The sequence below is a fragment of the Narcine bancroftii genome, chromosome 4 (genome assembly GCF_036971445.1).
Source record: "Narcine bancroftii isolate sNarBan1 chromosome 4, sNarBan1.hap1, whole genome shotgun sequence".
Taxonomy (NCBI): Eukaryota; Metazoa; Chordata; class Chondrichthyes; order Torpediniformes; family Narcinidae; genus Narcine; species Narcine bancroftii.
In genome coordinates this window covers 290,961,442-290,975,658 of record NC_091472.1, presented here as the reverse complement: position 1 = coordinate 290,975,658, position 14,217 = coordinate 290,961,442, and the positions used below count along the sequence as shown (strand labels likewise).

Below are 14,217 nucleotides of genomic sequence, written 5' to 3'. Positions count from 1 at the left end.
GGTACTTCATCTCCCCCAGGAGATAACCCTGTTGTGGGTGTAATTGAATAAAAACACTAAGAAACACAAGATGTCACAAGTAATATTTGATTTTAAAACAAATTCAAATTAAAGCAAATCTGAAAGGAATTCAATGGGTCAGCATCCATAGATAGAAATGGTTACTCAACATTTCAGGTCAGCCTTTTTTCAAGACAAAAGTCTAAACACTAAAGGAGAAACATCGAGTATTTATAGAGTGGGAAAAATCAGTATGGAAAGGGTTGAGAGGACCCTCCCCACTGTACTTTCCCCTTTTATTGTCCTATCTTTACATACTTAATAGCTTTCCTTCCTTCTTTAGTCTCAATAAATAATCCTGACCCAAAACCCTGACTAGCCATTTCTATGCATGGATGTTCACTCAAGATTCAAGAATCTGCATTTTTAAAATTCAAACAGATCAGTCTGGGTTTGTTAAAGAAAGATATTCTGCAGATAATATTGTTAGATTGATCAGTTTAATACATATATGTCAAAAGAAAGGGGAATTGACAGAATTGCCGAGAAGGCTTTTGATAGATTGGAATGGAATTATTTATGTAAGGTGCTAGAAAAATTTGGTTTTGGATCCTTACTTATTAATTGGATTAAAACATTAGATAAAATTCCTTTTGCCAAGGTAACAGATGGACAAATTTCTTCAGCTTTTTCATTGTCTAGATCAGCTAGATAAGGATGTCTATTATCTCCAGTTTTGTTTGTTTTAGCGATTGAACTATTAACAGAATTAATAAGATAGGGCATTAAAAGCATTAAAGTTTGTGCAGAGTAATATAGGATTAATTTATTTGCTGATGATGTTTTGATTTACATGACAAATCCTATAAGTCTGTTGTGCCCTTTGTATGCAAGATTGAAAGAATATGGTGAAATATCAGGTTATAAAATTAATTGAGATAAAAGTGAAACTATGCCCTTGTGTAAGGGAGATTATTCTCAATACAACTTCCTCACTTTAAGAATTATTATAAAGCAGCCCAATTGAAGTTTATTAATGAAATGTTTGATTTAGAGAAAACTAACTTGGGCTAAAATAGAATTGAGTCAAATAAGTGAAGATTATATGCAGGATTTAATTTATAAATGAAATTATTAATAGGAATTAGAGACACACCTATTTTGAAACTTTTGATTGAATTATGGAATAAAGTAGATTATGAAATAGGAGGAAAGGCTTTAATTTCTCGTAGAACAACTTTATATCAAAATAGGCTTCTTCCTTTACCTATAAATAATTAATTTTTAAGGATTTGGAGTCAAATGGAAATAAAAAAATAGAAGATTGTTTTCAAGCAGATGAATTTATTACTTTTCAATGAATGAAGTAAAAATTTATACCTTTTTTTGTTATTATCAAGTTAAAGCTTTTTTGATTAATAAAGTTTGGTCATAATTTGAAATTACCTAAATAAAATAAATTATAATTATTAATAACTAAAGGTGGTATGAATAAATTTATTTCAGAGATGTGTAAATTACTTCAGAAAACAGCTCCTAGAATAGGAATTCATAAATCAAGATTAAAATGGGAGGTTGATTTAGGTAGACAAATGGATGAAAATGATTGGAAGTAACTTTGTAAGGAGAGTATGACAAAAATTATTAATGTAAGATATAGATTAGTTCAATATAATTTTTTACATCAATTATATTGGCCTCCCCAAAAATTAAAGTTAAATTTAGTAGTATCAGATTTATGTTCTAGATGTGATCAAAAAATTGGTTCATATTTTCATTCTACTTTTTGGTTAGAGGTAAAAAGAAATTTGGAGAAAATATTAACGGTAAAACTCCCACTAGATCCAATGTTATTTTGGTCAGGTGATATCAAAATTATTAGAATTAATTATGCATCAAATTGAATTTTAACGATTAACTGTTTCTAGAAAGTGCATTGCCATTACTAGGAAATCAAATACTGATTTAGCAATGGAGAGATGGCATGCTGAATTGTGTTCTTGTATTCCACTTGAGAAAATAACATAATTCATGCAACAAATATTTAAAAAAAAATGGAACCTATACTTCTAATGCGTTGGTTTGAAAATCTGAAAGACTCTCTGAAAGCTCGTTGCACTGATATCCCTTAGCTCCAACATTATGTGTAATGAGAGGTCTTTTCTCCCTTTTTTGGCATTCTTATTTTCTTTTTTTAAATATGTAGGATTTGGTGGATGGGGAGGGGAGGGAAGGATTTATACACTCACACACACACACACACACACACACACACAAACACCATTTGTATTATTTTTTCAAATTATTCAATTAATAATTGTAGATGTGGTTTTAAAATTTTTAAATAAGATATTTAAAAAAAAAAGAATCTGCAGTTTTCTGTGTTTCTCTTAAATCCAAACCAATCTGCCACATTTTGGGACAAGTCGGCATAAACGATAATGATTCCAAAAGTATTTCTATTTGAAATTTCCTGTAATATTTTCACAGCCACCTTTATTCGTCCTTCAGCCATCTCCATCTTCTTAATTGGATCTTTCACTTGGTCTTTTAGCTGTGTTAGGTAATTCTTCACTGTCATTATTTTTGAAGCATCAAGATTGGCACATAGCTACAGAATCAAACACAAGCAAAAATCTATTAGTTCGATTCATACAAGAACTTCATTTTGTGATGTTTGAGGATTTATCTCTTATTTTAAAGAACCAGTTGCTGGACAGTGACCTCCTTCGTTTCTCATCCTAAGAGTGGACTCTGATCCAGGGTTTAACCACTGCATCCCTGGTGGTCACATCTTCAGCAGCAAAGGTTCCTGGGATTTCTAACTCTTTTACTTCTCTTTCTTTCTTTAAGGCAGTAGCCTCTTGGAACAAGTTTTTAAACTCATCAATGGATTGATGCAGGGCACCAGAATGGGAGGACACACTCCCTGCCGAGGGGAAGAAGCCTGGGAGAGAACCCCACAGGGAAGGCGACAGCAGCAGCTCACCAGGAAGGGGCTCTGGGGCTGATGGACTCACACCAGGCCGTGCATCGCTGGAGGTAGGATCACGAGAACAAGCTATTGGGAATGAGATTCATGAGCAATTAACAGTTTCCTCATCGTATTAAAGAAGTTCAAAATAAAAAGTTCAGACTTTATTGTCATAGTACAAACTGAGATTCTTACTGCTACAGATCAGGCAGAATTTCTACTCGGCTTTAAAGTAATGAAGGAAGAGAGAAATTTACAAGAAACATAAATATTCAGTGGTAAATAACGTGCAAAGTAAGAGTCCTTAAATGAGGCTCTGATTGAGTTTGTTGGTTAGGAGTCTGATGATGGAGGGGGGTAGCAAATGTTTCTGAACCTGCTGGCATGAGTCTTGTGGCAGCTTTACCTCCTTCCTGATGGCAGCAATGTGAACGGAGCATCTTCTGGCTGCTGTAGATCCTTTATGATTGCTGCTACTCTCTGACGGCAGCATTCCATGTAGATTTTATCTATGGTGGGGAGAGTTTTGGGCTATGTCCACTACCTTTTGCAGGGCTTTCCACTTAGGGTATTGGTGCCTTCATAACATGCAGTGATACAGCTGGTAAACACACTTTCCATGACACATCTGCCAAGGATTTCAATGTCATTCCAAACCTCTGTAAACTCTTGAGGAAGTAGAGGCGCTGATATGCTTTCTTCACTATCGCATTCATGTATTGATCCAGGAAAGGTCCTCTGAGATAGTGACTCCCAGGAATTTAAATTTGGTCACCCTCTCCACCTCTGATCTCCTGGATCATACAACTCCACAAACAGCTCCTTGGTTTTGGTGATATTGAATGCAGGGTTGTTGCTGGTCCACCATTCAGCCAAGTTTTCAATGCCCCTACAATATGCTGCCTCATTACCACTTTTTATTCAACTCACTATCAGCAAATTTGTAGATGGTGATATTGTTGTACCGAGCTATTGGAGGTTTGGGACCAGGAACTCTGGTTCAATGCTGGAAAAAACAGGAGACCATGGGGTGGCAGAGACTGGGGGGAGTGCAGGAGGCACATTCTGTGAAGAGACTGTCTTTTCCTTCTCTTATTGGTGTGAGAATAAAGGAATCTTGACTGTGTGTCCAATCAAGTTTGATGATACTCCTTTGAGGTGCTTTAGAATGTTTTGTGCCATTAAGGAAAATATGCATAAGAAAGCTATTGTCTGCGTTATCTAAGATGAACCCTGTCTTTGTGCAAAATACAAAAGTCTGCAGATGCCGTGATTGTTGCAAAAACACAAATGTTGGAGGAACTCAACAGGTCTCACAGCATCCATAAGAGGTAAAGATATATAACTGATGTTTTGGGCATGAGCCTTGCTTCACGGTATGAGTAAAGTGCAGACAGGCACTCAAATTAATAAGCTGTGAGAATGTGCAGGGGGAGAAATACAGACCAACAGACAAAAGGTGTTAATTGGATAGGGAGAGAAAAGACAGGAGAGAGGAAAGGTGATAATTGATTGAGGGGGGGTGTTTTTGGCTCTAGCCGCTTTCACATGCAATAGCTCCGAGAATGCGCCTACAGAAACGGCTGCGGGTGGCAGTGCTTAAGGCTCTGTTCTGGCACCTGAAAGGGCTGGCTGCAGGAGAGGCGCCTCGGACTGATCACCGGCTCCTGTCAACTGTGGACGTAGTCCCGCCCGCTGTCATGACGTCATTTGTAGCATGTCGAGGCTGAAGCAGAAAGGAACACAGGATCATGGCAGACCCAGAGCAGAGAAATGCTTCCAACGTACCAAAAAATGTGACTGTACCGGTAATGCCGACCCTGCACACTCTCCAGTTTTTCAAAAATCATGCCGCAGTGTCTCAAGCTGATGACATCACCAGCCCGCCACCCAGCAGCCATTGATACTTTCAGGTGCCTCAAGGGACTGCTCGGATGCGGAGAATATACCTCCCTGAGGAGGGTTGGGTAAGGACTGCTCGGGGCCAGGTTTTCTGTTTTCAGGTGGCCTCCTGACAGCCACATTTGGATAGAATAGGAGGCTTTACATTGGGGTATTCTGGCCACCTGAAAGCAGCTTCTGTGAAAGCAGATCTGGGAGAAAGGATACAGAAGGAAAGGGAGACAGAGCTCAGACATAGGGAAAGATGGGGGGAGGGTGCTAATGGAAACTGATGATAATGTCATCTAATTGCAGGGTACCCAGAAGGAATATTTGCAGGTGATCTCAGTCTTACAGTGCATGATGGCAAGGGAATTGGGCAGAGAACTGAAATGGGTAGCCACTGGGTGATTCCCGCTATTGCAGTGGACAGGCAAAAGTGCTCAACCTACCGATCTCCCAGTCTGCTCCGGTCTTTCCAAAGTAGAGGAGTCCCCAACAGGAGCACCAGATGCAGCAGATGACCCCTCCAGATTCACAAGTGAAATGCTGCTTCACTTGGAAGGACAGTTTAGGGCCCTGAATGGTGATGAGGGAGGAGGCATTGGTGGAAATGGAACACCTCCTGTGGTCACATGGGAAGGTGCCAAGGGAGCAACTGGTGTGAAGGGAAAAATTAAAAAGGGAGGGAGCAGAAGGCAGAGAAGGTAGAAGGAAAGATGTGTCTGGTGATGGTATCACATCGTAGGCGGTAGATATTACATAGGATGATATGTTGGATGTGGAGGCTGTTTGCAAACTGTATCTTTTCCTTATAATGCTATCAATCCAAACAACTAAATAAGTAAAAAAGTAAAAATCAACTCAGTTTAATTATCCAATCTGGTTATTTATTTGCCATCTTTTTGTAAGGTATAATTTTGCATAAATTTCCGCTGTATTTACCTATCCAACAGCATTTCAAAAACTATAAGCTATGAACTGCTTTGGCATAACTTAGGAACAAGAATGAAATCCGAATTACTGTGAGGCTTTTCTAAGCTCTTTACTATGGAAATGCAGGAACTATTTTCAACTATCATCTGCTTGCTTCTCAGTTGCACTGGAGAGAATGGAACAGGAAGTGGAGAGTTGGTTCCTGGAGCTTATACTGCCTTTCAATAGACCCAATCTTGGACTCACTCCATATTCTTGGTTGAGATCCTCGCCCTGCACTGATAAGTGCAAACTTGTTCCAAGAGGCTATATTTTAAGGACTATCATAAAGGAGGAAAGAGAGTTAAAAGAGGCTCTAGTTACTGATCTTCAACCCAAAATTCAACTAATTACTTAGCTATTCCCTATCATATTATTCTAAATCCTGCGTGTTCTGAACATATGCAGCAATCTTTATTGCTTTTACGTCTTAATTTCAGAGGTATTAAAAAAGATAGATAATTTAGTTCAATGACTTGAGCCAATGGAATGGCCAAAGAATTATTAAAATAATACTTACAATGACCACCGGTTGCCTCCATTTGCAAAATATTTGGCACAGTTGCATCTTAAAGCAATGTATTCATAATTTTAATTGAAATTGACTGATAATTTGGTCTACGACTGAACTCAGTGATCAATAGTTGCTATTTCAATTATTCTGCATCTTATATTTTTAACGTTAATAAATGTGCCAGATCAATAGAAACAACAGACTTTACATGTTAAAAGCAAGCAGATCATTCATCCTTGCATGAATAGGAATTGATGATCTCACTTATACTGTATGTATCATTCAATAATATCATTAATTTTAAAGACCCAAAGGTTACTGAAACTTAAAATAACATTTTGATTGTCAAAAAGGTTATAATTTAATCTTAACTTTGAGAGGCCTAACTTACTACAATCTCTGTTACCAAGCTTTTGCAACAGAAAGTGCTCAAAGAACTAATCCCCCAATCTATGTCCAGTCTCTCCAATGTAGCGTAGACAGGATTAGGACGTCTGCAGATTCACAAGTGAACTGTTGCTTCACTTGGAAGGACTATTTAGGACCCCGAATAGTTTGGAGGGAGGAGATGTAAGTGTTGTAAGTGGAGCACTTCTTGCGGTCACAGGGATAGGTACCAGAGGGGGATTGGTGGGAAGGGATGAGTCAACGAGGGAATTGCAGCACTAGTGATTTCTATGGAAAGCAGGGAAAGAAGATGTGTCTGGTGGAGGGATCATGTAGTTCCACACCCCACTGCAGCACTGACAGGTCTGTTTATGGCCTCATGTACTGCCAGGATGAAGCCATGTAAACTGGAGGAACAACATCCTATATTTTAACTAGTTTCCAACCAGGTATGAATATTGACCTCTAATTTCCCCCCTTCTCACTCTTTCCTGGTTCCCTCTCACTCCCTTTCTCAAGGGAAGCCCTACCCTTCTTTTCTCTTATCAGAGAGCATCTTTTTCAGCCCTCTCCTCTCTCTTTTACCTCAGCTCCTTTCTCTTCTTCCCCTTCCCACCCACTAGCCTGAGCTTCTCCCTCTTCCTCCAACCACATTCCCCCCCACCTCACCTTCTTATTCGCACATCTGCCTAATTTTCAGCATACTTGAAGACCCGAAAGTCAATTAGCTATTGCTTTCCATGGATGTGACACGACCTGCTAAGTTTCTCCGGTATTTTCGTAGTAAAAATTTTCTGCAACCTTTTATTTTAACTCTGTTTCCTAATTATCATTTTTTTTGCCCCAAGGCTTTCACTCTAAGATGCTGCAGCTTGCAGTTAGACTAAGTCAAACTTCATAACTCCACAATGCTCCCTGAATTATTGTAAAGAATGCACTTCATAATTGAGGATGGACAAAGCATAGCTACTTTGGTCTGGAGCACACTGCTGTTCACACAGGATTCTTCTTTGTTATCTGGAGATTTTAAAATTTCTTACAATTAAATATTCATTCTTAAGACTCTGACATACACAGAACATATGAATAATGAAGCATCTCCATCATTGCATTTATCACAACGAGGAGATACTTCTGCATAAAAACAAGATAGCTTGACTTTGGACATGTGAGCTCTATGGGTTATTTTAAATTGTAGGAGAGAGTGGTGGGCACATAAAGAAGAGGTATTAACCAATTTGAAAATTACATTCCAAGTTTCTTCAGAAATTAAAAGCTGTAGGTCCTGTTCCAGGCTTTTTAAAATATTTATCTGAGGGAGCTTCTCTTATTCCCAACAACTTATTATAAATGTTAGGTATTGAACCATTATAGAAAGGTTGTAAATTAAAAATTACATCAATTAGATTCTTATCAATCCTCATAAAATTGAGAACATAAAAAATCTCTCATCTGACAATAATGAAAAATATGAGTATTTAGTAGACCGTTTTTAATTGAAAGTTGTTCAAAGGAGTGAGACTCCCCTCAACAAATAAATCTTTAAAACATTTAATGCTTCATTAATTCCAATGTTCTGGACATGTCAGAGTCTTGATAAATATTGGAACAAACTTTCTCTGCATTTTTTAAAGTTAATTTTAAACCTCGTCCCTTAACTGGTTTATTTGGCATTGTTGGAGATAGTGATACAACTTTAACAGCATCTGAACTTCATGCATTAGCTTTTATTTCTCTTATGGCTAGGTGGGCAGTGGAGGGACGTTACCCTGCCTAATCGTGCTCAATAGTTACGTGGCGTCATGCCACATTTAAATTTAGAGAAGATTAGATGGTCAATTTCTGATTTGAATTAAAATTTTCAAATATTTTGGAGACACTTTATTGAGTTACTTTTATAATCTTTGATATGTTATGAAGGTAGAACTGTTGACTAATGAGGTAATTTATCACTCTAATAAGAATTCTGTCTTTTTTTGACCAAACAGCTTCTTTCTTGGTAGTGGGTTTATATTTTTCTTATAAAGTAATAAAATATTAATACAATATAATCAGTCTGATTAAAATGTGGGGTACTTTGGATGAAATGATACAATTTAATGTAAAGTATCTTTTTGATTTTTAACATGCACTCTGTATTTTTGGATGTGAAATTTCAATGTAAAAATGATAATATTGAAAAAGAGAAATTGATTATTGCAAAATTTTTGTTACTATGCTGTGCGATTCTACAACTACACGAGAACAAATTCAGAATCTCACTTGTAAAATATGTGATTCTGCTCGTTGTCTCTTCTTTGCGCCACCCACGCCTGGTGAAGCGGTTAGTCCAAGAATCTGTGGAAGTGGCTTCACTGTGGATTCTTTCTTGTTGTTCAATTTTTGCTCAATGTATCTTGTCATTATGCTTTTGAACACGTCTTCCTTCTGAGTGTGGTGGCATTCATCAATTATTATCAGTGAGAAATCTGTTAAGAAGAAACTGTTATGTAAGTTGGAATTAAGTAATCTGATCTCATTAACCTCCAGATCAGTTTTATTCTACATATAAACCATAGTTTTTTTTTGGGCAGTAAAATGGTGAAGTTATGCCATTGCTGCTTTGAGATACATTAGAATTCAATATTTTCTCCATCTATAATATGCTCTACTGGATGACTATTTAGATGGTGAAAATGTAAGTTTACCTCAAAGATTCTTAGTTTGAAGTAGAACAATTATTGTTAGCATCAAATTTTTAACATTATTTGCATTTTAAGTATTTTGCTTTGAAACAATATAGTTTTTAAGCATTAGTCATCTTGAAAATAAGCTTGGCATCCTAGAAGAGCATATCTGGAATAGACACAAATGTGCTTTGTTAACATGCTCCACTCATTAATATTAATACATAGGAAATCCAATGGGGCCTCCACGAGTAAAATCCAGAAATGTACTGAGATTTTGGAGCTTTGCCAGGCATTATTCCAGAGAAACACAAAAGCCACAGATGCTGGAATCATGAGAAGCTGGAGGGATTCCTGCTATCCAACGGTTCAGATAGGACATTAAGGTGTCCCACCTGACCCATTGTGTCCTGTCAGATTCTCATTGGTTTCTCAGTGGTTACATTTTGTTGTGTTTCATTGTAATTGCCAGGGTTATTTTGTACATTAACAAGTCTGACACTTGGACTACCTGAGGGGAAATGTGCTGTGGCATCACACAATATGTATGCAGTATTTTTTTGAGTCAGACTGGATTGAATTCAAACTTCCCAGATGTTCTGAGTTATTGTAGTACATGGCCGGTAACATGCGCAATGCATTACTTTCCCCTAGACCATATCAACAATGGAATAGCTGAAGAGAAGTGCATGATCCTGAGAAAAGGGAAAAGCAAAGAAAAAATTTAAAAAAAACAACAGTTGTGAAAAGATCCTGCAGGAGAGGAAGAATATATAAGCATTAAGTAGAAATCCAATAAAAATTGTTCCGGGTTTAATTCTGGAACCAAAGTAGTTGCAACAAATGCTAGAAACTGATACAAAATAACATTCTGGTGACAAATTTGTTCCATATAACCATATACAGCATAGAACAGGCCAGTTTGGCCCCACTAGTCCATGCCGGAACAAATCCCCACCCTCCTAGTCCCACTGACCAGCATCTGGTCCATACTCCTCCATTCCTCTCCCCTCCATGTAATTATCCAGTCTTTCCTTAAATGTAAATAACGTCCTTGCTTCAACCACCTCGCCGGAAGCTCATTCCACATCCCAACCACCCTTTGCGTGAAGAAATTTCCCCTCATGTTCCCCTTATAATTTTCCCCCTGCAATCTCAAACCATGGCCTCTGGTTTGAATATCCCCCACTCTTAATTGAAAAAGCCTATCCACTCTCTCTGTCTCTTTAAAAATCTTGAACACCTCCATCAAATCCCCCCTTAATCTTCTACGCTCCAGAGAAAAAAGCCCCAGGCTGCTCAACCTTTCTCTGCATCTCAAACTCTGACATCCTGTCAACATTCTTGTGAACCTTCTCTGCATTCTCTCTAGGTTCCAGAAACCTTTTGTTACCAATTGTTCAAATTAACAATTCTTTGAATGACATAACTTAGATTAAAATGTTATCTATACATTAGAAACAGGATTATAACTGTTGCATAAAAATCTATGGCAATAGATTTAACAATTATCACATGAAGATATTGTGCAATAGAGGCAAAAAAAACTACCTGATATTTTGAGATCATTATCATCAACATTACTGGGTTCAGCCAGCTGATTCTCCAGGATCTGAGCTGTACAGATGATAATATCATTCTCACGCACCACTTGAGGGAAGGAGATCTTCAGCTGGGTGTCGCCACTTATCTTGCTGACACTGTACTTATCCTTCAGGAATGGATTGAACTCTTTACGGAAATGTTGGTCAACCAGGGGTATCTGAAACATGCAATTTTGTCAAGCTGTTTGAATAAATTATAAACTTATTGTTTTTTAATGCTTTCTTTTTGATATAGCAGTGATGCCTTAAACACTGACTGCAATGGAAGTTGTGAAAAGTGCTCCATCATATACAGTCAGTGCAGTTCATAAAAAAGTGCTGGAGAATCTCAACAGGTCGTTCAGCAGACCTGCCACTTTTTTTGTGTACTGAGCTACACCTCAGTATCTGCAGATCTTTTCATTTAACTTCACTGAGAAAAGCTTGATTTTTTTTCCTTGTAAATTCTACACAGAATTTATACTGTATTTCACTGCCAAATTTTCATAACAATGTTTTATTTTAACAAAGTAATGGCAGTGCTGTCAGTGAAGCAAAAAAAACCAAACACTTACTTGATTTCCAAATTTCTGTTTATCCATATACTTGGCTCTAACATCATCATAGTTTACCTTTGTGTGTTCTTCTCTGAGGAACAAAGTCTCCATATTCATAACTTCTCACTGAAATGGATATGGGAATCTCTGTTTCTTGACAGTCCATACATAATATTGGGTGATTTCTCTTCCCTCTTCCAGCAGGTAACCCTGCAGGACCTCCTCGTTCTCTCTTGCATGAGAAACCACTAAACCCCCATGATCTACAGTATCTGGTTTAGCCTTAAGATTTTAGCATTAAGCTCATTACAAAGTAATAAATCTCCACTTCTTGTCTGAATTTTATAAAGAATTTAAAGACATATCAATTCTTCCTTTTATGAATGTACTAGGTCAGGCGGTGGTAACACATACTGTCCCGGAATCTTTCTCTACTGCAATAATGATGGTAATACCAAAAAAAGTTAGAAGCCCTTTAAAAACCATCATCCTATAGACCAATTTCTTTGTTAAATGTAATGTTACGAGTCCAAAGGACCCCAAAACCCAGCAGCTAAAGACATTCACGAAGACAAGTGGTTTTTAAAACAAAAGTTATTTTTAATCAATTTTAAACATGAAAACAGAATCAAACTTATCTCTAGACTTAACTAACCCAAATTAACCCCCTTCTAATTCTAAGCATACGTGTATGTAATGTGTGTGTAAATTTAAATGTTCTTTGGTTCACAGTTCAATCTCACTTCTCCTTCTTCCAAGTTCTCTGGATGCAGGCAATTCTTATACTGTGCACATAATTTAACATGTATAAAGTTCACCAGGCTTTGGCGCTCAAAAGGTAAATGTTTACCGCTCAGGAAGGTTCTTGTAGGATTTTCAGAGAGAGATTTGTTGTTCCAGGATTTCCACAACTGAGGTACCACCACTAGTCACCTCAAAGTCTCGCTGATGAAACTTGCCCCATCAGGGTTTTCCAGATGGTAACCTCTTTCTTCAGGCTACCACCACTGAGTTCTGTTCTGTTCCTCTTATTCCAAGAAACATCAGACAGATAGCACTTCCAGCAATCTGTCACTCTGGAGCTTTCTGTTTCCAACCAGCTCTTCCTGGCTTGCACTGTTCAACTGTTTTCAGTGTTATACACACTAGCCGAGAGAGCTTGTTCTCTCTCTCTCTCTTTCTCCAACTGCCAGAAACCCCATGTGACTCTTTCACTTGCAAAAACCCTCACCTTCTTCAGCAAACAACAGGAGTTCTTCTCCTTCGTCAAGATGTTGTCTTCGATAAACAAAACCCAGGAGTGTCCTTTCTGTGAGCACTATGCAGAAAGGTACTTGTCATAAAATGAATGGACTGGAGACAAACTGGCTACATCATTTCAATTAGTATCTACTTGTGAAATGTGCATCACATTCTCCAGATATCCTGCAATGTTATTGAATATGAATTCTTCAGTCTTTCAAATAAAATCTTTTTTAAAATGTGTGTATGTATGTAACTTCACACTAAATTTTACAAATTCCCCAAAATTGTTATCCATTACAGCAGACTACAAGATAATTGCAAAAATCTTAGCTAATAGATGATCTTTTACCGAAGTTGATAAATATGGACTAGACAGGGTTTACAAAAAAGAGAAAATCTGCAGATTACTTAGTATTAACACACTTAGCACAAAAGCGGGTTAGTTGCTTTGGATGCAGGAAAAAACATTTAAAAATTAGAATGGGACTTTTGTTTAAGGTGTTTGAAAGATTCGAGATGGGATGGGTATTTATAAATTAGAATAAAGTTTTAAATAATAATCCTAAGGCTAAAGTTCCTACAAATGGGGAGGCCTCAACAACATTTCCATTAACTAGATCTTGTAGGCAAGGATGTCCTTTATCACCTGCTTTATTTATTTTAGTGATTGAACCTCTTGCAGAATTGATTCAATCTGATCAGATGTTAAAGGATTTAAGGTTACTCAAGAAGAATATATAATTAATTTATTTGCTGATGTTTTGATTTATTCAACGGAACCAGTAGGATCGCTACATAAATAATATTTAAGATTGGAGGAGTTAAGGCAAGGTATCGGGTTATAAAGTACACTGGGATAAAAGTGAAATTATGTCCCTTACTATGGGGGATTATACTCAAGTGTTAACAAGATATGCAATTTAAATGGCTGGTGAATGGAATAAAATATTTAGGGATATGGGTAGATAACAAGTTAGAGAATGTAAACAAATTAAATTATGTATCTTTACTTAAGAAAATTGGAGAGGATTTTAAAAAGTTACTGATAACACTATTGGGTAGGGTTAATTGTGTCAAAATGAATATATTTCCTAGGGTAAAATATTTATTTCAAACATTACCAATAATGATACCGCAAACATTTTTTCAAGAATTAAATAAATACATTAGAAATTTTCTTTTGAAGGGTAAGATGGCAAGAGTTTCTTTAAACAAATGACATGGAAATTTGTTAGAAGGTTTGCAATGACCAAACTTTAAGCAGCTCAATTGAGATTTTTGACTTTTTTTTTCAAGAGGACGAAAAACCAGCATGGATTAAAATATAAATTGATAAAATAGGAGAGAGGAAATCGGAAGATTTTATATATAAATGGGAATCGAAATTATTATCTGGAGAGAGAGAAACACTCTTGTTGAAGCATTTGATTAATAT

General features: G+C 37.0%; 1 protein-coding gene across 2 annotated transcripts in view; it reads right to left on the bottom strand.

Moving 5' to 3' along the window:
- The window catches only part of ifih1 (interferon induced with helicase C domain 1), a 104,736-nt gene that overhangs the window by 17,089 nt on the left and 73,430 nt on the right, over positions 1 to 14,217 (bottom strand). For both annotated transcript variants that reach the window (XM_069935355.1, XM_069935356.1), the window contains 3 exons: positions 10,949 to 11,159; positions 8,994 to 9,199; positions 2,495 to 2,611 (listed from right to left, as the gene is read on the bottom strand). In XM_069935355.1, the coding sequence (XP_069791456.1) occupies positions 2,495 to 2,611; positions 8,994 to 9,199; positions 10,949 to 11,159 (534 nt within the window). The remainder of the gene's footprint in view (positions 1 to 2,494; positions 2,612 to 8,993; positions 9,200 to 10,948; positions 11,160 to 14,217) is intronic.